This window comes from Camelus ferus, chromosome 4 (genome assembly GCF_009834535.1).
Source record: "Camelus ferus isolate YT-003-E chromosome 4, BCGSAC_Cfer_1.0, whole genome shotgun sequence".
Lineage (NCBI taxonomy): Eukaryota > Metazoa > Chordata > Mammalia > Artiodactyla > Camelidae > Camelus > Camelus ferus.
In genome coordinates this window covers 30,278,323-30,304,713 of record NC_045699.1, presented here as the reverse complement: position 1 = coordinate 30,304,713, position 26,391 = coordinate 30,278,323, and the positions used below count along the sequence as shown (strand labels likewise).

General features: G+C 38.4%; 1 protein-coding gene across 7 annotated transcripts in view; it reads right to left on the bottom strand.

Annotated features, from left to right (window-relative positions):
* GLIS3 (GLIS family zinc finger 3) overlaps positions 1–26,391 on the bottom strand; it is a 499,691-nt gene that overhangs the window by 280,188 nt on the left and 193,112 nt on the right. For all 7 annotated transcript variants that reach the window (XM_032477747.1, XM_032477748.1, XM_032477749.1 and 4 more), the window contains 2 exons: positions 12,871–13,078; positions 6,009–7,128 (listed from right to left, as the gene is read on the bottom strand). In XM_032477747.1, the coding sequence (XP_032333638.1) occupies positions 6,009–7,128; positions 12,871–13,078 (1,328 nt within the window). The remainder of the gene's footprint in view (positions 1–6,008; positions 7,129–12,870; positions 13,079–26,391) is intronic.

The following is a 26,391-nucleotide window of genomic DNA, read 5'->3' as shown; positions in this document are numbered from 1 at the left end:
CCAGTATCTCTTTCTTATATAAAATGATTGGGGAAAAAATCTTGTGATTTAGATGTATTTTTTAAAATCATTCAGTTTGCATTAAATATTTGACAGACTGATGCCTTGTGGGATGCGATTTGGAAGCTACACTCTCTCTGATCTTTACCAGATGTTTCACTGGTGGTGTTTCAGCCTCAAGAGACAAAGAGGATATTAATGTTAATTTTATTTATTTAATCATATCAGGCAGATTTGATAAAAGGGAAAATTCAATATTTTGGTAATTTACCAACTCTTCAGAAATATCCATAGTAGCAAAAATGTTTTGAAGATCATTTTACATTAAAAGCAGAAAGGCTGAATTGTAGTTGGAAGGGAGAACACTCTATTCTTACCTTTAAAAATGGGGACAGTGTGACAGATTTGTCAGTTCCACTTTTAATTCAGGAAGGCAAGGAGGTGGAGATGATATTCATTGCTCAACAGTCTCATCTCAACCTTTAACTGACCATCAGTTGCAGAGAAAGAGTACTCTGAATCTGAATGGACACTCACTCAGTTGAAAGCCTTCTGTCACTACCAGAGTTGCTCTATTATCTTATCTCTTGTCTTGAATTTTGTGCTCCCTTGAATTTTGTACCAAGGGAGCACAAAATTACCCTAATCATTGTCAGGACATTAATGATAATGAAGACGTACTTGCTACTGAACACTGCCTCCCTACACCTTAAGTGAAATGACAGGGTAGGTTTTCATCTATCTAGAGTTCTACGTCAGAACGTGGAAGCTTTTAGGGCACTGGTTCTCACCTTGACTGCATGTTAGAATCACCAGTTACATCACAGACTCTGGGGGTGGGACCCAGGTATGGGTACTTTATAAAGCTCTTCAGGTGATTTCAATGTCAGCCAAGTTGGAAAACCATCACCTTGGAGGCACTAAATGGGCAACAGAAAAACAACTTTCTAGTCTTGGAAAAATCACTTAATTTCCCTATGCTTTGTTCTCCTCATCTGAAAAAATAGTACATGTGTGGAAGGGAACTGGAATGTTATACTCATTGATTTTCTTTTATTCTTAGAAAAAATATATACTTACAGTTATGAAATATTTCAAACAGGTAGTAAAGCATAGAAAATAGTATGATACCCATGACACCTATATCACCACCACCAAGCTAAAAAAAAAGTAGTATTTTGCCATATTTGTTTCATTTCTCTCCATCTTTGGAAAAAAGATAAAGCAAAATCCCTACATCCTATATCTTCCTATTTCTTTTCTCCCTAGAATTATCCACTATCTTAAGATTACTGATTATCCTGCCCACATGATTTTACTGTTTAACCAACTAATTAAGTATCTACAACAACTATAAAATAGTTAGCATGTGTTTAAATGTACATAAATTGTATTATACTATATATATCATTTTGCATTTAATTTTTTCATTCAACATTGTTATCTATCCATGTTGTCTACCTATAGATATACTGATTTATATACAGTTCATTAATTTTAAATTCCCTTATACTATTTCTTTAGGGATAAAACATAGTTTATTGATTTACCTTATCTATGGACAGATAGGTTATTTATATTTTTTTAAATAACAAAGGTGCAATAAACACCTTTTTGCATGTCTCCTTGTCACCATATGCAAGAGTTGCTCTAGAGCAGACACTCAGATATGGTTTTGTTGAATATGCTCATCTTCGTGTTTGCTACATATTCCCAAATTTTTTCCAAAGTGGTCACATTAATTTACTTTTACTAGCAATGTTAAAGCAGTGCCTTCTCCATACCCTCCAATACTTGACATTATGAGAATTTATTAATTGTTGCCAATATGAGGGTAGTAGAGTGGTAACTAACAGTTATGCTTAGGTGATACTTTCCTGAGGTCTCTTCTAGTCATATAATTGTGGTCATCACATCAATGCCAAGTCTCATCAAAATAATAAAATAAAGGATGTGGAAAAAACATCCTTCTACATTTTACAATGAATTTACTTTTCCTCAAGAAATGTCTTACATGGCTAAAGCTGGCCCATGAACCCATAAATCAGGCCATAAAAGAGGAATGGGGACATGGCCCCAGCTCTGTATTTATTTTCTTGTATTCCATAATCCAATGTTACTTAAAAAGCAAATGGCCCAATATTCAAGCCAAAGCAAATACTCTGGATTTTGCCAGGCAAAATGCCTGTGGAGAAATGAGTCAATTCATACAAAATTCAAAGCTGTCTTTGGTCAGTGACATTTTCGTGAAAATCTGTGGGTGGGTAAAAGTTTTGCAAAATTCCTTTTTGCTATTGGATAAAATTCATCCAGGAAAAATAAGCAAAATTTAAGTGGCGACCCTCATTCCTCCTAATTCCCTTATTAACACTCCCTAACCTCCAGCACAACTGCTTTCTATTGTGCACCAAGGCAAGCCCTCAGTGTTTCTGATCCTGGCAAGAGAATTCTGTCCCTCTGCTCACTCTGCTCTGATCAGATAGGCTTTCTCATGAGAAGTACTGGCAGACAGAGCGTGCCTGATCTCATTTAGAACACACCTCCCTGGGAACGCTACCCAGGTGTTGCACATTCTTCAACTTAATGACAAAAAGATCTATGGCAAAAACATTCTCAGTATGCACTCTGTTAGAACGATGACTATGGCTACTGTTAGGGATGCTGAGTGTACATCTATAGTTCAGAGTTATACTTTATGTCGTCCTTTTAGGAACACAAAACAAGGATTTGGAAAAGAAAATAATTCTAAGGCTCCATTATTTACTCTGACTTGAGAATTTGAAATCTTATCTCAGAAAAAAATGTAACAGAATTCAGCAAAGTTATACCTGGGAATGCTCAAAAGTTTTGATAATTCTGAGATTCATCAATGTTGAGGCACCTGCAAATTGCTTTATTAGTAGACAGAAGTGAATGGACTCAGGAATTTTTAATATAATATTGCCATATCTCAGTTTCTGATTTCACTGAGGTCTGTCTGCCTGCTAAGGCCTTTATTTCTCAAGGTCTTTGCCATTGGCTGGGAATATCTCTGTAATCAAGGCCAAGACTAGGAAGAGAGCAGCTGGTTTGGCTTTCCACAGAAGCAATGAGAACGAGATCTACAGAAGGATGAAGTTGTTTGGGTGGGAAACAGAAAAGAAACCATTTTCTTCTTCCAGTAAGTTAACCAAATAATAAATTAACAATCCTCCCCCAGTTCTGCCACCTAGAATCCTGAGTGATCTGAATCCCAGAGTTCTGGGTAAGGCTGAGGAGTTACAGTCATAGATTCTGAGAATGCATTCTCCCATGCATGAAAGGAATTTGGCGTCAAGGGAGGACACCAGTGGTAGCCTCTTACTGTAAGCTGTCACTGAATAGCCCTTTCACACACCCTACTTTTACCATGACTTTCAGAAGCTCATTGTGCTGCCTGTAGTCATGGTCACTGAACACAATTGGGTCATCACATCTTTCTTAGGTCAATAAGCTAAGTGACTGAAAATGATGACTAACCCTAACTATGGTCCACAGAAAATTAACAGCAGTTAAACATACATAAAACAAAAGTGGACTGGGTCTTATAATTTAAATTGCTCCTAGCCTTTGCAGCATGTGACACAGCCACAAAAACCCAAAGATCACTTCATGTCTCCAAAAGAATGTGGTCATTTTACTTGGCAAGGATCTTGAGCTTTGAATCAACTACCATCAGCTTCCAAAGAAGTGGGAGATGAAACATTTCAGTTTTAACAGTTCTTTGCATCTGGATTCCAAAAGTGTATGGACTGGTTTTGCAAAAGGGAGAAAAATGCATCTCTTTCAGATGGACAACCACTTTAAGCCCATGTCTTCTCTCTGTGGACTACAATTTGAAAGGACTGCTGAACTTTGACAGCAACATTATTTGCTGCAGTTAGCTTTAACTGTATTAATCAAGCAGATGACGTGTAGCAACATTAAGTTTTCCAAAGACACAATGCTCATGATATGTATGTTTTATATGAAAATGTATGTCTTCCTGCTAAAAATATATAGTCCCAAGATGAGAACTGCAGCATTAGTCAGCCCCTAAGAAACCCTGTTTTGTACAAATACATTTGCACTATAATGTGTAATCTAATGCTTTATGATTCTAGATTTGATATGCTATTAAACCTAGCAATCAAAATTTTGCTAAGATTCCATATAGAAGTGGGGAGTAGGCAGACTAGGGGAGACAGAAATCGCTTCCCATTCCCACCCTGAATAATACCTATGGAGAGGTCTGCAAACATTCACTTCTCAGCTTATTCTTTCACTGAAGTATTTCTATTCTTAAGTCATAATACACTTTAGTGAAAGTCAACTTTATAAAGTTATATGCCTTTTCAAAATCTGAGAGTAGTAGGGAAATGAGGAAATCCTATTGCACAAAAATTAATTTTGCAATGCAAAAAATATTTTTTGGATAATTCAAACCATTATGTTTATTTCAGTAAAGCCAAATCCAACAAACTATTTTCAGCCAGGATTAGTCAGAACTAAAAGGTTGGACTGTTTTCCTTCAGAGACTGAATATCTTTCTTGCCTGCAATAGGCTGGTGTGTTCCAAACAGAGTAAAAAGAATTGCCTTCAATTGCTTGTCTCTTTCTTGCATTTTTAGTGCAGAACCTTACCGACAGAGTAAGGTTTTGCTGGCTGGAATGTAACGATTCCTTTCACTCATATAACCTGGCATTCTCACAACGTATCAGCTTTAGGTTTTCCTTAAGGAAAATCACAACATGGGGCATAATGTGATGACAAGAAATGCAATTTCATTCCTCAAGAAATTCTTAAAACTCTTTCAAAAATACCTAATGGATGGTGAAAAAGTGCTTCTAATACTTGTCTTACAACTATCATGTTTGTTTACTTTTACATGAATCAGACAACTTAGCTAATCTACAATCAACCATAAACATGGCTCAGATTCTTTATCATCAAGATAAATAAGTTCCTTTTCAACATGGTTTATATATTTTACACATTTAGTGACCTGTAGCATATTCAATATCCAAGGAATATCTACAATTCTCAGATTTTAACTCTCAAACAAATATTTCTGTCCATCTAAACTAATGTAAAACACATGCTCTTCTTTTTCAAGAGTTAAGTGAGCTGTCTGAGATTGTGCAAACCTGCCCTGGGATCCCAAGGGTGATGTCTTGCTTGTAAACCCTGAGGGTTTCTGTTAGGTGCAAAATGGTCATGCAATCATTTAAAAATCGTATTATTCAAAAACAGTAAATTTTACCAAGAAACAGAGATAGTTCTAGGATTGATGTTATGAAAGGTGGAGGCAGGGGGAAGGAGACACCATGCCCACTTCCTTCAAAGGCACAGTCCCCTCTGGGTTCCTTCTCATTATAGATTTCCACCAAATTCCTTCTCCTTAAAATTCAGTGAGATCCTGTAAGATTCTGCTCCTGTGGTATCCCTGAGTATTTTCATGCTGGCTATAAAGCATTAACTAGTCTTACAATCCTGGAGTTTGCAGTGTGCAGGCATGTGGGTGTATGCAGCAACATTTTTACTAGCCAAGTTGCTAAGTGTGAGTTCCTCTCCAAATATCAGAACCACCCCTTTAACCCCAATGCTCGCCTAGTTATTGGAGGGAAGGGGAAAATCACTGAATATTTACTTTGGAAAACAGTTAAAAGTTTGGTGGTGGTGCGGTGTGTGTTCCTCTGCCTCCACTTTTCAGCAACTTCAAGTTGGTGCCTGGTAGGAATCAATTTTCCAAGATTTTGGACATGGTGGCAAATGAACCTCCCCTGATTATGTATATTTGCAGAAGAGAATCTAGAAGTAGAGAGATACTCCAGCCACTAATAATTAAAGAAATCTTCCCCTTCCTCAGGCTGTAGAGGAGTCAAATCTCATGGATACCTAGACTCCCTGCATCCAAAACTCCACAAAAGAAAATGTTCCCTGACTTGTGGTCACATTTGGAAAACCACATGCACCTTTAGTGAACTGCTTTGGGCCCTAGGAGACTCACCGAACACTTGTTGGGCTTCTCCCCGGAGTGGACTCTCATGTGGATCAGCAGTTTATAGCGGGCATTGAAAGGCTTGTACCTTCGGGGACAACCGGCCCAGAAGCACGTGAAGTCTTCCCCTTTGCGCTGGTCTATGTGAACCTTCTCTATGTGCCGCACTAGTTCCTCCTGCTGGTCATACAAGGCGCTGCAGTCGATCCAGCGACAGCAGTGCTTGCCCCCTACGTCATCCACCTCCCCGTCCTCCTCCAGGGTGGCCTGAGGCAAGGCCAGCGGCTGGGCGTGGTGGGCCAGCTCTGGGTGATGCAGATGTGGGTGGGCGTGGTAGGGGGGCGGGGGGCCTTGGGGGGGCGGTGGCAGAGGTGGCAGAGGTGGGGCCGGGGGCAGGTCCAGGGCACCGCCCGGAAAATCATCCAAACGCTCAGTCTTCAGCAGGCTGGCCGGCTGGCTGTCGGGGTCCGGCAGGCCGTGCTGCACCACCATGTTGTTGACCAGGCCGGGCTGGAGGCCGCCGTGCTCCAGCTGCTGCATGCGCTCGTACTCCGGTGCGCCGTCCTCGCCGTAGGCGGGGAGAGCCAGGCCGCCGCTGGCCACGCGCACACCCTTCTGGCTACTTGGCACCGAGCACGACTGGGGAATACAGCTGCCGCGCACCCCTAGGAAATGCCCATAGACTTCAGGTTGTGGGGACATGTTGGCGGGGGAAGCCCTTGACCCATTGATGTAGGCGACCAAGGACGTGGGTGAGGTGCGGATGATGGTATTGAAGTCTATCCCAATGCCATCGGATAGCGGGGACAAGGACAGCGCTCTCTTCTTGGAACGAGCTGAGTGGGACCTGGCCGAAGAGTGCCGGGTACTAGGGTATGGAGAGTGGCTGTTTTCCATCCCGAAAAGGTAGGATGGCAATGAATTAGAGACACTGTTGCTGGACATCGCTGTCCCAGGAGGAAGGCTAAGGAGGTCCCCTAGATCAATTCCATTCTGAGAGCCGTGGTTGGAGGAGAGCGAAGGAAGAGCCCTGTAGCCGTGAGACCATTCCTGTTTCACACTCAAGGCCGACTGACTTTCAGTCAGACTCAAAGTCGAGGACGCCAAAGATTCACGCGAAATAAGGGACCTGGAACAGCAACCAGAAAAGGGGGGGAAAAAAGACAAACATTTTAGCAGGATATGGATTGCTTAAGAGCTAAAAGAACATTGCATTGACAATTCCTTAAGCATTTCCCCTAACTACATTCTCGGCTAAACACACATTCTTTGGCTAAGATAAAACCCAAGGCTTTTAGTTCCAGGTAAATACAATTTTACCAAGAAGAACAATAAAGGCTAATGCTCACTGGAATAATAAAACAAAAGATCTATTGTTATAATAATCTTAATACTTTAATGATAATAAATAGTCCTTTCTTTATTTTTAAATATCTTTTTAATACAGAGGGAAATTAGATACCTAGGAATAATTATTGATGCTTATCATGGCAAACCAAATAAGCAAGCATTTATTAAGTACCTACTGTGTGCAGCACACTACAAATAGGAATTGCAGGGACTGCAAGTCTAAACAGAGCCTGAGTCTTTGAGTGTAATCTATTTGGTGAGGTAAAATATAAACCTACACCTGATCTGAAAAAAAAAAAAAAAAGTAAATCTTCCAAGTCAAAGGGTCATCCAGGGGACCAAATAATTTCACAAACTCATTTCACTGAAACTAAGGAATTTTAAATATTTCTTTAAAAGATAGCACTTCACACTATTAGTACTCAGTCACAACATCAAATTAACCTAGAAGTAAAAAAATACTGTATATAATATATATATGTGTATGTGTGTGTGTATATATATATATGTGTATATATATATACATATATATATATGTATATAATACAGCTATAATATATAAGGGAGTGATAGCCAGAAATTGAGTCATATTTGGAATTATGCAAATACTCGGACCATGCAGCGTTTAATCACACCTGTTAATTTTGGATTTTCCATGAGCTCTTGTCCTCAGATTTAGAGCAGATTTGGACCAAGAGCAGATTCCATTTGTTTTTAGTACCTCACTCTTGCAAGAATTCCTCTCCTGTTCTTACCCTTTACAAAACATGCTTCACATGTCACGATATTTACCTGCATATCAAAATGCTTTGTAATACAGTCTGGCCACTTTAAAACTGATTTTGCTTTACTATGACACAATTACCTCAAAATTCATTGAAGAAAAAAGCTATGCCCCTTGGATGGAAAATTTGTCACAAAGAGGCTAGACATAATTCACTATGCTTTCCAACTCAGACATAGTGTATATCAGAAAAACCTGGCTTTTTTATATGTACTTGCACTGGCTTTCTAGAGAGATCTCTTTTCTAACAAAAAATTAATCAAGATAAAATATTATATAGAATGCCTATCTTCCCAGAATGAACCCATTTACTACTTCCAGCTGTTACACAGCAACCTGTTGCAAAGGAACTGAAGAAAAAATAGAAGCATTTTCATCCCATCTGTTCCTCTTACTTTTTTTCACAAAATGGAAGCCAAGAACACTGTTTCCTACAAGCATGAGATATTAGCAAGAAAACATCTCGGCTCCGAAATGCACAGTGTAAGGTGACAGATAACACCATTGTCGATGTGGTGTTTCCATCAAGTGAAGTAATGTTTACCAATGACAAACACAGCAGGAAATTACGTCCAGTTGCCCTTGACACAGATTTTTTTCTCTGTCCACATCCTTATATTTGGGCTGAAGTCCTTTTGCAAGCCCCAAAGTGGTTTCTGAACCATCTGTTTTTTAATTCCCGGTGGACACTTTCAATTATTTTCCCAGCACACCCACAGCATGTAGCTCTTCCTGAAGAGCTCAGCTGAAGGCTCCTGGTGATTGGATGTCAAGGGCCTTTTGGTCCTTTCCCCAGGGAGAGTCAGAAATTGCTTTCTGACCCAAGCCAAATTAGTAGTTATGTCATATATGAGGCAAAAACAACTGACTTTGCTTTACACCCTGAGATTGAGATGGTTTATAGAACAACTCAAATGCTGCATTCGCCTGGTCACTGTCCTACTGGAGTACTTCAGATTTTTAGGCAGTGAATAGCAGGCAGAAAGTATTTTACCCACCTGTATATACTTTGCATTTGAAATTATATTATTTGGTTTGAGGGCAGCCTATAGTGAGACATTTTCATTTGTTCCATTGTCAAGAGATGTTTCTTATTTTTCTCAAATTACACCGAAGTATGGCTCCATTTAAATCTGAGCATAACCCCATGCAGGCACATTCCTTAACTCCTTGAACATCTGTTTTCTAAGACAGTTATCATATATTTTTCAGAAAGCAAATTCTATATTCTATTCACTAAGGCAGTAACATGAATGGAAAAGTCTTTCTTCTAACTTGAACACCTAACAAGAACAAAACTTCCAACAATGGCCGTTGCCTAGTGGCTCACCTCCCTTCTGTGCAATTACCCAGATCTTTTAATATTTCAAAGTTCTGAACCATGAAACCTGCCCCAAAGATAGTAGCTCTCAGTAAAAGTCCTATTTCCAGAGAAATTATATACTGTCCATACTGAGCCTTAAACGTAGCTAGCTTCAGACATCTGTGGATGTTATCTTCCTCAATAAAATTCAAAGTCTTTCAATAGAAGGAATTACTTATCTCCTCCAGTACCTGCCAGAGTGTTAGATAAGTAAGTTTTCAAAAAAAATGTTGTTTAAGGTGAGTAAGCAATCAATCAAGATAATGATAACCATCATTTATAATACAAACTATTTCCCTATATACTATCTCATTTAATACAGCCTTTGAAGTAAATAAATTGGATTTTTAAATAACCTGTATTTTACAAAGAATAAAACAGAGGTTCTGTAAAATTCATCCCAATGACATCCCAGAAAAGACCAAAATTCTTATAGAAGGACAAATAAAGCAGCATTTGACAGGCAGTCACCTAGCTAGATCACATACATCCTCTGTTGTTTTCCCCACATCATACCCTACATGTGGTCCACGATGCTCTGCTTGATTAAAAGACCAAGTAAAAGAGGCTTAAAGTCACACAAGCTACAACTGGGACCCACATTTTCTGTTCTCTTTCAGCAACAATATGTTGAATGATTGTGAAAGATTCCAAAGAACTCTTGCATATAATCCCTGCTGTTACCCACACCAGGCCTATGGGGAAAAAAAGTGACAAAGATCTGTGGTTCTATCGCCATACTGAGAGAAATCTCAATGTCCATATGTTCACCTGACCCTAAGCATATTATTTCTTGTAACTGGTTAATTGGGAGCTATATGTGAAAGAAATACAACTCAAACAAAATAAAAGCAATGTGAAAAACTCAGAGACCATCAGAGAAATAGCTTAGTATGGCTGGTGAAGCAAGAGCTCAGAACTCTCATGGGGCCACAAGAGGTGTGATGACCAGGCTGAAATGCTTGGTTCAATGCCAAGCTCAAAAGAAATACTTACATATGATGTGGAATTCCTCAAAATGATACTCCAGAGAATGAATCTATATATACACATACATATATATACATACATACACGTCATGAAAAGGAGATGTACAACAAGAGTTACAGAACTGATCCAATAAAGATTACTTACAATACTGAAGTTAAAGGAAATAAATAAATGCCCAGTAATAAGAGGCTGATAAAAATTACAGTTTTATTTATACATTTTTGAATAAAAGGGAATCTTGGGCAGGAAGAAGTCATTATATGATGCTAAAGATTTTTTTACTACCAAAGATTATTACAAAAGAAAGGGTTTATATTAACTAAAAAAAGCAATTATAATATTGTGTAGATTACTATAGATCAATTTGATGGAAACCTATGCTTACAATGTATATGTCTGCAGAGAGCTAGAAGGGTGTATTTCAAAATTCTACCTATAGTTGCCTGTCAGTGGCAGGATTCAGGATGACTATCATTTACTGTCTTGATTTTTTTCCATGTTTTCTACAATGAGTAAGAATTACATAGATAACCAGAGGAAAAAAAAACAATAAATGTTACAGCTTTTTAGAGGGCTGCCATCACTCAGACTGAACAGTTCACACCCCTACCCAGCCTCCCACCCTATCCTCCCCATCTCCCTGGCCATAACCCCCAATAAATTAAACTCAAAGCTGATTCTCTCTCCATCTTCTCTTTATCTCTAGATAGCAAAATGCCTTCAAGTTGAACTGTTGCCTCCTAGCCTATCTCTCCTCTGATGGAACACACAAACCAATTTAAGCATCACAAATAATGCAATCTTTCTAAATTGATAAAAGTAAATTCAACACTTCACCAAGCCACTTCCCAACTCTTGTTTCTTTGCTCATCCTGCAAAAAATTATTTCCATAGAAGGACTCACAAAACACAGACAAAACTTATGTCAATTGCTATGATGTTGTCTTTTAAGGATAAAAAATTATGCTAAGGAATCAAATCTGCTAGAAAACTCTTGTGAAAATGACCCTTCTCTGGTGGACCCATGAAAGGAACTGCATTAGGTACATGGTTGGAGCAGCCTATGCCCTGCCTACCTGCAGTCTCTCCATTAATTATGACTCTCTGCCTTCAAGGCATGGGCTGGACTTGCCACAGACAGGAAGCTGAAGGCTTCCCAATGACACCTACTCCGCAAGTACAGTTAATTTTACATGCAATACTCAGCAAGTCTGAGGAGTCCCTCAAGGCATAATCATCAATGGGAAAATGACAGCAGCAGCTTCCTATCATAAAAAAATCTCAGGTGAAAAACAAGTTTCCATCTCATGAGAAAATTGGCATAAAAAAAAAGATCCAGGAAACTGATTTCAGAGTGTCAAACAGCAGCTAGGAGTGCAGAGACACAAGAGGCGAAGGGGGATGGGAGGAAAAGAAGGAAAGGGAGGAAGGAGAGAAAGAAACAGGATCCCAGAACTACAAGGCATCTCAGTGGATTCCAGCCCCTCAAGAAGAGGAAGCAGAGATCCAGAGTCCAATTCCTTTGCAAAATCACAGAGCTGGGACTAAGGCAAAAACTTTGGATTGTATTTCTCCACGAAGACCACTCATAAAAGATGAAATAATTCATTTAAATACATTGCAGAGTATTTTAGTTTTATGTCCCCTGTAATATCAACCTTGAGAGATATAAAAATTTGTCTGAGGAGATGATTTCCCTATTCAATTATCTTCCATGGAGAGAGAGACATGGCATTTAAGGGACCTACCTATTCCAACACCTAATCAGACATTGTGTTGAAATGATATGTAACACAGACATGAAATATCTCTTCCCAGACACGTCATAAAGTCTTGAAATTCATGACTTCTATCTTTACTTTTTTGACTATCTCCCTAAACTTCAATTATTAAGCTGGCAGTAAGTACTTAAGATACTTTGGTAGATGGGTTAATGGATGCATGGATGGACAGACAAAACAGACTGTAAAGCAGCCTTAGCACACTGCAACATGTATACTAAAAAACAAACAGCTAAGGTAGATGTGTATGGGACATCTCATCTTTCTACACCATGATATGAGCTGCTTCACCAGGAATCAACAGATTAACACATGGTCTTTAGTCACTGAGTCCTAAAAATCTCAAAGCGGGCATTAATTTCACTCACAACATAAGACAGCAGGTATTATACCATTCTTCCCAATTAAGATGATATCATGGCACACACAGTTTTTATACACATTCCCCTACACAGCTCAAAATGAAAGAGCTGCTTGAGTGAGCATGTGTGGGGAGAGTGTGTGTACGCGTGTTGTATGGGCATGTGTTCAGAAGGGAAAGAGAAAACACTCACAGGTGTGATTATACCACAAGAAGGGGGGAAAAAAAAAGTAACTTGAGACCTGGTATCTGAAGGAGGTATATTCAGGTTGGCTGCATTCATTGCCCTCTGTAAGCTAGGACTGATCTGGTTGCATGCTGTAGAGACCTGGCTTGCTGGAGGTGAAATGGGTCCCAGTCGCTGAACCATCATGGGACTGCTGGTGACCACTAGATTGTTGCAGCTGCCTTTTCCAATGGACTTGCACTGAGGCCCAAAGCCAAGAGCCCCTAAAAACAAATGAATCAGGTTAGCTTTCATGTCCCTTACATCAGAAATCAGTAAACACACACATGTGCACACTTATATCAGGACTCATCTTTTAGAGACAGTCCTTAGATTATCTTTTTTGTTTTAAGAATTAGTGATACCAAAAAGCTTTCTCTAATTCCAAGAAAAAACCCATAATGCTACAATAGATACCCTTCTATAATCATCTATAATCACCACTCATATAAAATACACTTACATTTTGCTCCTTTTATATAGAAGTGTCCAGTTGTATTAAGAATCATAATTTATCATCTCCTTACTTAAAGGGTTAAGGTGGTGAGAAGATGGGATTACTTATATCAAACCATATTTTTTTCTAGAATAGCTAATATCTTGAATCACCCAGCAAAGAAAGTTGACACTGCTGAAAAAACTTGTTTAACTGGTTCACTTCATTTCAATTCTGGCCTTCCAAAAAGACTCTTTAAAAGGATAGAGTTTGGCTGCGTCTCTCCAAACTTGATTTTTCCTCTTCATCCTAATACATTGTCATTGGACAGACACCCAATTTAAAAAAAAAATCAGGGTGAGAGAGCCATAAACAAAACACTCACTCTAAAAGTAGCATGGTAGCCAAATTTGACATAGATTTTTCATTTCATTAGCAACAATCTTGGAATGTAGTAAAATCTGGTACATACCCAAAGGGGAAATTAAAAAAAAAGAAACCCACAAGAATCTGTGCCGTTACGGAAAAGTGAAAAGCAAAGAGGAGAAAGGTAAACATGCCATGAATCATTTATAAAAAAAAAATAATAGTGGTTAAATTATTCTAGACATTCTTTTTACACAGATATACTTTTTCAAACATTTTTTGCAAACTACCTGGTCAAGTCTCAGTGACTGTACACTCTGTTTCCATTTCAAACAAATGAAAATAAACATGATCTCAGGGCTTTGGGATTTTTTTTTCAAATTAGGCTCTAAAATTTTCTCACCAAATTCCTCATCTTTCTCATTGATATATTTGGGATCAAAGTAGTAGAAAACATCACAGTAACTTTCCTTAGCCCTAGGGGGCATACTTTTTTGTTCTGTGTTTCCAAAAATTAAATTAATAGCCAAAAAATTACTTTTTCATCTTCTGTAACATTCGCTTCCAAGAGTCCACAAAACTAAGGATAAACAAGATCTTGGAGTAACCACCAATGCTCTCATCAGTGAAACCACATCTCAAAAGCTCTAGGAGAGTCACAGGAAGCCTTCTCTAGTCTGGCCCTCTGGGAAAGTAAAATCCCAGTGGTAACTGATTTCCTCAAGGTCACACGAGGATTTATTGACTGAGCTGAAACGGAGTCTACGAGAGTGTATTTTTCATGGCACCTGTGTGCTTAAGTTTAGGTGATTGTTGCTTAGTTTCTTCCTTGGATACTTTCTAAGATCATTAGGTCCAACAGAAATTTCTCCTGATTTTTTTTCCAGATACACAAACCAGAATGTTCCCTCTACCTCTCCCACTGCAGTTTATAACTGATGCATCTTCTTGTGCCTTGAAAGATCAATTATAGATAGTCTCTCTGTTTTTACAACTCATATAACACTGTACCATCAAGGCTTCATCTTAGCACTAAGAGTAGTGGGTACTTTTTTGGGCAGTGATCATAAACTTAGTATCTTTGTAAATTCTAACAAGCTACATGTGATTTGCTTTTCAAACCCCCTTTTCACCTTGGAGAGAAGACTAGTGCAGTATATAAGACACTCGAATTCTCTCCCCAGGTTCCATCCCTACTAGCCACTGCTATTAAAAGCAACATCTGATGTCAGGTATTTTGTCAAATTCAATGTCATGTATTCATCCAAGGAACTCTTTCATTTCATGCCTGTTTCCTTCACAATAAAAAAGTTTTAATATCTACCTCTAAAACAAGGATACGCTAGCAGCTGGAACAGCACACCCAAAAACACTACTTGGTGTAAAAGCATATTAATACATTATTTCATCAAATCTTAGATGTCATATATTATAAGGCATATTATTTTATATGCCAGTAAGAGCATACGCTGTCAATTAAGCTAGTGCTTGGTGTTGATAATTTCAGAGATATTCTGATGTGAAAATAATGCATACCTTAGAATAAATAAATACCAGAATGATTGCTGAAAAATAATTTTAATCCTTTTCTTGTTCATGCTTTTCTCTCTGCTTGGCACACTCTTACCCTAACTTGTCTACCTAATGAGCCCTTCTCTCTATCTTCAAGGTCTTGATTCAAAGGTCTTCTCTATGACTCCCCCTCCCCTGCTGCCAGGTGGGCAAATTTGACCAATTCTTTTTTTCATTCCCCCACAGTTTCTTCATCACACATTGCTTCAACACCTTCAAGTAACTGAAATGTTTACATGCCTGTCATCCTATTATACTTTATTGCTTTTTAAAGATAAAGCCCTTGATTGAAATATTGCTGCTTCCTCGGCACCTAGCCCAGGGCCTGTACAGTACACCATAAAGTCTGTCAATGAAGCTAAGAATGAGTGAATAACTGATAAAAAAAGACAGCTATACACAATATGAAATAGTGACACATTATTTCCACTGAAGCCCTCCTGGTCTTCTTTTCCAAAACAGTGCTATTTTTCATAAACAGACTCCAACTAAGTCAATCCTTTGATGTTTCTCCACACTACTTCTAACTAGGTCTGAACAGAAGATGAAGCTAATGGGAGCAATAATTATAAACTCATCTCCCTTGGCTAGAATTTTACATCGGTCAAGGCTGCCCTCATAACACTATACCCTGGATTCTCATGTTCACAGTACTTTCTCGCTCTATAATAAAGAAATGTTAATTCTTCCCTCCTCAGTGTCTCTATCATTTTTACTACAATACCTCCTACTCCCAAATTCATGAGTCAACACGAGACTCATCTAACCACAGAAAAGTGACAGCTTCTGACAGGTATCATAAACGGTGTCCCTGAAGCACAACACTGAATGGTAAATTTCTTGGGAACACAAAATGTTTGTGGTGCAGCTGTGAGAATGTTATGGAAAATGGCATCATCAGTCTCACAAGTGAAGGCAAATAACAATTTGACCAAGAACCACTGTGCTCAATGCAACCATCTAACTCCATTTTTTTTTCATAATGCCAGACAGAATGAACACCTCCAGACTGCTCAGAATCGTGCAGTACATTGTGGTATGGAGACAGCCTGTCTGAGCTCCCCCAAACCGAGTTGGCTGAGTAACTTAGGCAAATTACTTAAACATTTCTGTGCCTTATCTCTGTCAGTGTCTTCTCATCTGTAAAATGGGAATACAGATAGCACCACCTCATATGGTTGTTGTGTGTCTAGTATTAATCACACATGGAAAGAATGCCACATATTGCCTAGCACAGAGTAAGCACTCAATGGATACTAGCTGCAATTTTTGTTATTATTATCATTGTTCACGCATGTCACTTTTTTTTTTTTTGCTACATTCTCTTTCTTGAAGTAAGAAGAAAACAGTTCTTTATAATTCTTTGCACAAAACAAGATACAAGTAAATGATACTATTTAATTCTCTACCCGTTTCTAATGTTCTTTCTGCTTTGAGCCTGGAGCCAATTTTTTTAAAACCAGGTGTCATCACAGAAGAAAAGTTTTCAGTTGGCCAAGTTTGAATGTTCCTTGGCTTGTCATTCCCTGAAAACAAACCATACAACTTTTCTGACTACCAGATGTGCCAACTACTTATGTGCTGGTTTTCATTTTGAAATACCGCTTATTTTTAGAGACTGCACAATGTTTTTAAAAAATGTGTTTACTTCTCAAATAAGGATTCAAGTGGATGGCATTCTGAGTACCAAATACATTCTAGCCAAAATCCCTGCATGCTGGTGGGGAGTGCAGACATCTTGCATTTTCTGAACCAAGAGGTCATCTTAGCAGAAGCATGCTTTTAATTAACATCTTCATTAGTTAAAAGAGTTCTCTTGAAGTCAAATAGTTGATTATGTTGCAATTATCCCTGCTGAGGCTGCATCTTTCAGAACAATTATGTTTATCCACTGGTTCCTCTAAAAATGACAGAGATATGGGGAGGGGGGACAGAAATGGCATACATATAGGAGGGGTGTAGGGAGAAGTAATCAAAGTGGTTTCTGGTTATTACTGTTCATTCAGCCGTCACTAATCAAATGCCATCCATGAGCCAGGCAGTCCCTGGAGACAATGGTGAGCAAGATAGAGAGTCCTATTCCCCCACAGCCCACGATCTGTCCATGAAGACAAATACCAAAGCAACAATTCTACAAAAGAGATCCCTGCTCCTAGGTTGGGTCATATGAAATGTCTTTCTTTACAGGTCAAACATGATCAAATAAGAGCAATTTCTGTACGGTTCAATCTAATACATATGCAGGGTATTTTGAAAACAGAAATCATACATATCAGGATTTGAATCCTGCTCCTCCACCCACTGGCTGTGTGACACTGAGCAAAGTCCTTGAAAGTCTCTGTTCCTCAGTGTCCTGTCTCTAAAATGAGGACAGTAATAGTACCTAACCCATAGGCCTGTTATGAGGTTAGTATATATTATTATATGCTTTACTATCTCTAAGGATCAGGGTTTTCTCCCCAATCTTTCACTTAAAACATTTCAAATCTGCAGAATAACTGTAAGACTAGTACTTGAAATCTCTTTATCTAATTTATCAAGTGATAGATTTTATCTGTTTATCTATTTAGTCATCCAGCCCTCTCTATACAAGCTTATTATTGTTTTTATTATCATTAATTTGCTGAACTATTTAAGAATAAGCCATAGATTTTATGCCCTTCACCCCTAAATATATAACCATAACACAATCATCAAATTCAAGACATTTAGCAATTAAATGATACAGCACTAGTATGCAGTGTACCATTTATATTCGAATATTACTAATTATCCCAATAATACCCTTTAGAGCAATTGTTTTCCACTCCAGGATCATGCATTTCAAGGAAAAGTTTTCATATGCATGCCGAGGTGGGTATTCAAGAATGGGATAGTAAATCAGTGGACATCAGGGACACTGAAGGTTGACGGAAAAGTAGAAAATCAGAGAATGTAAAAAAATAAGAGGTAAAAGCACACAGCACAATAGTTAAGAGCATGAATTTGCACCCTAGGTCACCACTGAATGGCCATGTGACCTTGGGCAACTTAAGCTCTGTGTGCCTCAGTGGCCTAATCTCTAAAATGGGGTTAATACTAGTACTTAACCTCACTGAGTTGTTCTAAGGATTAAAAGAACTAATATATGTAATATATGTAGGGCCTGGCACTTAACAAATGCATTAAAAGTGTTAGTTATATTTTATTAAATAACTCATCTCTGGTACCTTTCTGATATTCTTTCCAGCACCTTTTCTCCTGAATGACAAAGGACTGCATGCTGATACCTCCCTGTCCAAGACCTTCCTCTCGACACACAGTAGGCTTATCCTCCCTGCAGTGGACTCCCAGTTTTCAGCCTTCCTTCACTCCCATCTTATTTTACTCTTAGACTCTCCCCAGCTTTCATTCATATTCTTCCCTAGAACTAGAAATAAGAAATTCTTACATACTAAACGTATTAGGTTTGCTAGGTATTGTTTTGTCAAATTTGTAATGTTTCACTGCTGAGATACAGGGGTGACAACTTCATGAATATATGTGAGTGTGCAGTGTGTTCACTTGAAATACAGTAAGACAAAGGTGAATGGCTAAGAACAAAAAGGATGAAAATAGGAATGACATAACTGGTTTCTATATTTAGGGGCAAAGCATGTAAGTTTAGCATATGTTACAAAAGCTCAAAACTGCACAAAAACTATGAGAGGTAAGGAATACTAAGTAGAGCATCCTGACTCCATGGAGCTTACAGCTCTGTAGAGATAAGACATACTCACCCAGGAACAATCAGATAATGATACTGAACTGTACAGAATAAAGCACAAGACTGGGTAATAGAGTTTAGAAAAGGGGGCAATCTCTATGTACCAGATAATTCATTGAAGAAGAACAACTTTAACCAAAAAGGCATTTCCCAAAGATCTTCAGAAAGTCCAAAGGTGTTCAATTATAACAAATAAGGCAGGGTCATGGAGAGATACATAAGCAAATAGCTTTGGGAAACCCTAAATATAATGAAGTTAAACATATCTCTTTACTACAGGTCTTCTCAGAGCCTTTAAAAATGCAAATGCACGTAATAAATTTCCCAGAGGAGCAAATAATGTGCAAAATATATTTGTTTAGGGTGCCTTTTTTCCCTATGGACTCATCCAAGATGGCATACTAAGGAACACTCTTTAGAAAACAAGCTGAAACATGAAGGAAGAATGAATACGTGAATGAGAAGGAGATAGGACGGTGTAGACATGGAAACAGAAGAGAGGAGACATGGTATGTGGTGGGGGAAATGAAGAGAAGACAGAGCCGCCTGCAAGAGGGGGCTCTGACTAGAAAAAAAGAAGACAATCTTTGGGGACTTGGCTAGTTAGCCTGCTGGACTTGATTTAACAACAGGACATTATACATCCACCAATGGCTCCAAACCTGGCTGCACATTAGTCACCAGGAAAGCTTTTCAAAAATACAGATTCATAGGCTTCACCTCAAACCAACTAAGCCCGATGACAGTGGAACAACTGACCTGCTGACATACATCTGGGACCCTGTGCTGAAGACAGTGGTGTAATCCACTAGAAGCCAAGTTCATCCAAGATTAATCTGGCGGAGATAGGGAGAAAGGCTGGAGGAGTAAATGAACTAGAAGCTGAATGAACAATAAGGAGAAGCCCACATGATAGTAAATGACAGCATAAGAAGGCAAGGGTTATGGAAACGTTAGAGTAAGACTGCAGATTATATAATTAGTTGATATAGATTTAGCAGATCAAATTTTATAAGGAGGAGGAGGTCATATAAAGGCTATTTTTGTAACTTTAATCTGAAATCAATTACTCTGTCCCAGACAATAAGAAGATTAAATCTGAATCCAGATTAATGAAGATTCCCACGAATAGTGCTATCTCCCACCACTTTGTCCCCAGGAGTTCAACTTGAATCTACCAAGTTTATCCCACAAAGAATATAACTTTCACACCAACACTCTTCTAATCTTAGTCAGTATTCAGGAATGTTGGCCACAAAATATGGAATCACCAGCATTACTCATTTCACTTTATCCCTGCATTAAATGGAATCGTATTTTTATTCTGAGAGGTTAAAAAATATCATATTCCTTTCTGCACCACTCAGTGCCCTGGATTCCTGGACAAGAAGGCTCAATTTTGCTCCCCACCACTAGGCACTCCTGATAAGATGTTATTAAGAACACACAGCTCCGAACCACCTCATAAAGATGTAAAGATATATTAAACAGCATTCTCGAAGTTTATATTCTAAAGTCCCATCACTCAGCTATTGTACATCAATTATCAACTAATTAGTAGAGAGCACTTATGCTGACCTTTCTGTTCTCTCTTGTAATGATTTGCCAAGTTAACTGAAAGCTGCTTTGCTCCACAGAGACTCTTAGTATAGCAAGAGTGTTAAATAAAGTTCACCAACAATTAGCCTAGAAAACCAAAGAGGAAATGTAAGTACATTTTACTGCTTTTCCCTCAGCGCATTTTTTAATAATCCCATGGGAAGAGGACAGATATATCTGTTAAATAAGCAAAGCATTAGTCTGAAAAACTGAAATATCAGTACTAGCATAGTTTATTAATTTAACACTCACTGACCAGGTCATTTGTTGTGCCCCTGTATACCCTGGGGAGTGTAGACACTTAGATGAGTTAAACAATTCTTGCTTACTATCTAGTTTAATAGGTTTACATCACAGTTTATCCATGGGATTAATCTGTGAAAATATATGATTTCAAGGTGAAACTATACTAACTCTATAAAGAAGTGACTTCCATAAATATAAGAAAGGATGAGAGGAAGGGAGGGAGGAAGCATGCTTTAATGGGAGAAAACTGCCTCAGTTTCCCAAAGACCATGAACAGGTTATGTTAATTAAGCACTACCTGTGCGCTTCGTGCTGTGCTGTGCTTATGGAGTCCTAGGCCATTGATTTTTTTCCCCCAAAGAGCTTCTGACCAGTTGGAAAGATTTTTTATCAACACATGAAACAATTAGGAAACACCCAATATTAAACTGAGTTGCCATAATGCTGAGCAAAGAAAAAGATCAAACAAGAAAAAGATCTGTGTAAACTGGAGGAAGCTTGGTGAAGGAAGTGAAACTTGAGCTGAGGCTTTTAATGGCCAGAGGGAAGTGTGCGGTACAAAAAGTGGGCTGTCCAAAGCGAAGTGAGGAGAGTGCGCTAGGAAAGCTGATGTGGAGGCAGCATGGGGAGGTGGTAAAGGATAGAGAAGCCAGAGCCAGAATGGCTTCATTTCCCAGATGTGTAACCTTGGGCAAGTTTCTTAAACTCCCTGAGCCTCTGTTTCCTCATCTGGAAAATGGGGATGATCATTGCACCTACCTTCGTGAGGCTGTTGGAAAACTAGTAAGTCAACATATGGAAGCATTTAGAATAGTGTCCAGAACACAGTAAATACTCTGTAAGTCTTAGGCATTCATGTTTTTATTAAAGCATTATTAGATTACACCGGCCCTCCAAGGCCAGACCCTACAAAAGAATGATACTAGGTTTTTAAGCATGGGTATGATGGGATAAGGGACAATGAAGAAGATAGTTTCACAATTTTCAGCACTTAAGAAAGCAGAAGAAGGCAGGAAGATGTTGCTATGAGCTCAGGATGCAGTGACGAGGCCTGGACCAGACTGGGCAGAGGCAAATTCAGGGAACAAAGTAACCCTAAAGTATATTATAAATAAAACAAATAAGGGTTGTTGAAGGGCCTGTAAGAAATACTATATTCCAAACCCTCTTTCATAAGTTAAGGTCATGTTTTCCCTAAGCTGCTTTTCCCCACCAGGCTAAACAAAAGCAGAGACTGGAAGAGAAATGACAAAGCTGCCTACTGGCAAGACCCTTAGCAGTATGGGACAATGACTGAGACCCCTCTGTCAGAGAGTAGGTGCTCAACAACTATTTGTTGGATCAATGAATAAAAAAGATGACTTTTAAGGCAAATAAAGTTCAAGGCCACAAATGAAGTCGAGAAGTTCCCCATTAAATGTGAGCTGTGATGTAGGACAAAGACAGACAGCCTTGGTGAACACAATTGTTGGTATGTCCTTGTCTCTAAGTTCCCCAACAGCTGGAAGTATTACTAGTTTGCCACCTCCCTCCATGCTCCCTCCACATACACAAGCACACACAACTTGATATCAAGGGAGTGTGGTCTAAGCCACTCAATAGAAATCAATTGAACTTTTTTTTTCAGGATCTGGTTCTAAGGGAAAACCCCATTCAGTCCTTCAAAACAGAGATAACTGCTTGGTATCTAAAAAGCACTGCTTATACAGACATTAAAAGCTCTAGACTATCTTTCTTTTCCTTCAACAGTAATTCCTCAGAACTGTCCAAAGAAACACATATTCTATCATAAATTTTTTGTTACACATTCTACATGGGTTTGCAAGTTCAGTTGGGACACTCAGAAGCATGACCCACAAGAAATGGGAGATGGTTATGGAGCTTACATTCTCTTATATTAAAAATTAAGTCACCCATATTTCTAAGAACCAGAAAGTACCCAGCTTCCTGAATCCAGAAGTCCCCCAAGGTTGTTCGGCTGTCTCATCAACCAGGTTATCTTTGGCCTCTAACCTGTAGATTCTTGACTCTGTGCTCCAAAGCCCATTCAGCGGCCCAAGTTTATGCAAGAAAATTTGCTGAGCTATTATTTGTATACTGTCTCCTTTTTCTCAGGGGAGTTATTACAATAGGGCTAGAAGTTGACACTGCTTGATTTCGTCCTCTCTTTTAGTCATGTGGGGAAGCCTAAATCCACTGAGATTACCCAGATACTCTGAGTATCTCTGAGTGCCTCTGAGGAGGAAGTCAGAAAGGAGGCTGCCCAAAGTCTGAGGAGAAGAGCAGTTTGACATTCCGCCAAGTAGTGAGGCAGCTCTCAGAGAAGGCAGTGGAGGTGGAGAACACGGCTGCGGGGCAAATGTACAAAGGCCAGGCTCTGGGTCCAGAAGCTCCCCGTTCCCCAGCTCTGGCAAAGCTTTCTGTGCCTGAGCATAGCAGCAAACTTCTAGAGACCACGTGGACATGGTCAGTAGGTAGCTCAGCAGGAACCTGGATCAAGAACCAGAAGAGCTCTTGGGATGTTATGCTCTGTACAATGACCCTGGGGTCTTGTCTCTCCGGCAAGGTATTAGGTACTCCAAACAATAGTGACTGAGATTAAATTTCCTACTCATCAGCAAGATAGGGTCTTGGAGTCTGATTTGTTTTCAATTAACGCAAAGAACTCTTTCATGTATATGTGAATTGTAAGTCACATCCACTATAGATTCAATTAAAATTGGAGAGAGAGGCTCAAGTAACTTGTCATTGTATAAACTTACATAACGTTAACCAAACTACCAAAATATTTTTTGAAACTCCAACATCACAAATATTAACACACAGACAATGTGGCCAAGGCTACAAAGTGTAAGTTTCCTTCTGTTTCTTTTATTTAATGCCATTTTTTAACCTATAAGAGAACTAGAGTAATTTAAGGATGTCTGTAAACATAATTGGGGTGTGAGTTAATATTAAAGTAAATGCGACTATTTTATCTCTACAGGTGCTAATTCAGACACTGTATCAACAATAAATCAACTAATAATAAAGAAATTAGGTCAAACAACAAGAAGGAACACCACTTCCAACCCAAATTCTTTCTCATCAAGACAAAAAAGCAATCATAATATGGGGTGATGCCAGCATGAAAAAAAAAATCTAAATTAAAAGTAGTGCTTATGTTTGCCCTAAAGTAATACTTTTTTAAGCTAGTATTTTTAATCTGTATTTGAAAGTGAAAGCTGAAAATAAATGTGACTAGAAGGCTGAATGTTAACTGAATTGAAAACTTATTTCCTAAATAATATGTAATTCTTAAAAGAGAACTAATAACAAATCATCAGCAACGTAAGAGCCTATGGCTTTCAAAATAAATGGGAAGGAGAGAAATAAAACTGCTCCCCAAGTCTCCAGAGATCAGTTAAGCAAAGGCCTTGATTTAGTGGTAAGAGTACCTCCTCTTTTGACTACTCCAGGTGAACCAAATTAGAAACTCTGCCAGAATTTGTTCTCCTCTTTGTTCTAAACATTCTACAGCAAAACAAAAGTAATGAAAGGCAAAGTCTCACTTTGACCTTCTTGCACGAGAGGACATGAACCTTGACACAAATCTATAGTTTGGAATAAAGCATTACAATAAACACCTACAAATCACTGGGTAATATCAGCTACTTACAGTGAGCAGAAAAATTATGAAAGTATCTCTAAAATATTTTCAATAAAGAAGACTGTTCAGGCAATAATCTTAAGAGAGATCATTCTAACTCTAAATTCTTAAAATGGAGTCAATATAATTTGCTTCCAAATAAACCTACTTAGATAGTAGGTTTGATAAAATTAGATAAATTTTAGACCTTAGAGATATGCATGTTTCAGAGTTAGAGTACTTTGAGAAATCAAATTTTTTTTTTAAGGCTGAAGGATTAGTGAGAAAATAAATAACCTTCACCAACTTTCACAGTTATCTCTTTCATTTCTTCTCTCTTATAGCTATTAAGTACTAGTTAACCAAATCTACTCTCTTAGGTATTCATCTTGTGAAATATCCAAAAATAATAATAATAAAAGGAGGTAACTTTTCTTGGGTCTTCTGTTTTCAAGCACACCAAGCTATCTCTGGTGAAACCACCACAAAATTCAGAAGAGATTTTGCTCCATGTTCAAATTCTAGGACCAAGTCAATGAGAACAAAAGGGAATGGACAATTTCTTCCTTCCTGTTAAAGCACAGTGAGCTCCTTTGTTTGGAAAGATTTTCCTACCACCTTCTTTCAAAAATGTGTCAGTCAGAGTGGTCTGGGGGAGGGTGGGAAGATATGGCAACTGGGATCTTTGTTATTGTACCTCAGGGAAGAAGGTGAGGGGATAAAGATTGAGAAATCTTGCCCCATGAATATTGATTGCTCTGTCATCTGACACCAGCAGCACAAGGAATTCTAGTAACACCTTCGTCTAGAGGAGGAAAGAATAGAGTCTGAAAAAAAAATTGTAAAGAAGACATATAATTCAGCTCAACCAACTTGTTTTTTGACATGTAGCCTTGAAAAGAACAATTTTACTTCAAAAACTTGGCAAATACAAACTGATTTTTTGATAAGTTTTAACATGCATTTTACTAAATACATGAAGAGAGAGTGAGGGAGAGAAAGGCCAGGTATCCAAAGACAGGGAGGCTGTCAGGTTTTTCTTTTCTGTGTCATTTTTGTTTAGTTGGTCAAACGAAAATTCAAAACCATATAATTAGATGGTTGTTTATACATGATTAAGCATGAGCTCATTGGACTTTACATGCCAAAAAGTCAGAGATGTGGTTAAGGGCAAGAAGGAACTATTAATAAAAGGAAATAAAGCTGTAATACATTTTTCACTTATGAATAAAAATAATTCAAAGATCTCTAGATGGAAAAAGGGAAAAAAATCAACCATGAGTCGGGGCAAGAAACCAGATAATTCTGTAAATGGTTAGAATTCATGAGATATAAAACATTAGCCACTGGTACAAAAAAAGCTTTTCCTCCTCTATGATTCTAATCCTATTTTTATTTCTTGTAAACATAACTCACAATAAGAACATAACAAAACTTACCTGTATTATATTTCTTTAGAATTGTTCTGGGAAATATTTAAGCAAGAATATATTGTTCATTTAAAAGAGTTACTAGTTCTCTTCATGACTGTCTTCACCAGTAATCTCTGGAGAAACCAACAGCTGTCACCTCCCTTGAAAAAGGCAAGTGTCCTTCATTTTTCAGAAATGCAAAATTTTTTTCCCCCAAAATGAACTGATCCCATCAAAAGCAAGGTTTAACTGGCCATAAGTTTCATAAAGGTAAGGCAGACCTTCCCAGATCCCCCAGAGAATCTGTGACCTCAGACTGGAGCTGTAAAGAGTGGTGAATCAATTTCTCACACAGATCAAACACTAAGTTATGGATGAGATCAAATTCTTTCAAATGACAGACAGATTGCTTACTCCACCTTAGGTGAGGTTTTCAAGCCACAGTTACAACCTCTCCACACTGGAAAGTACACCAATACATTCCACCTCTGGGCAAACCCCAGAGATGGTTCAATTGTGTGTGCTATTTCCTC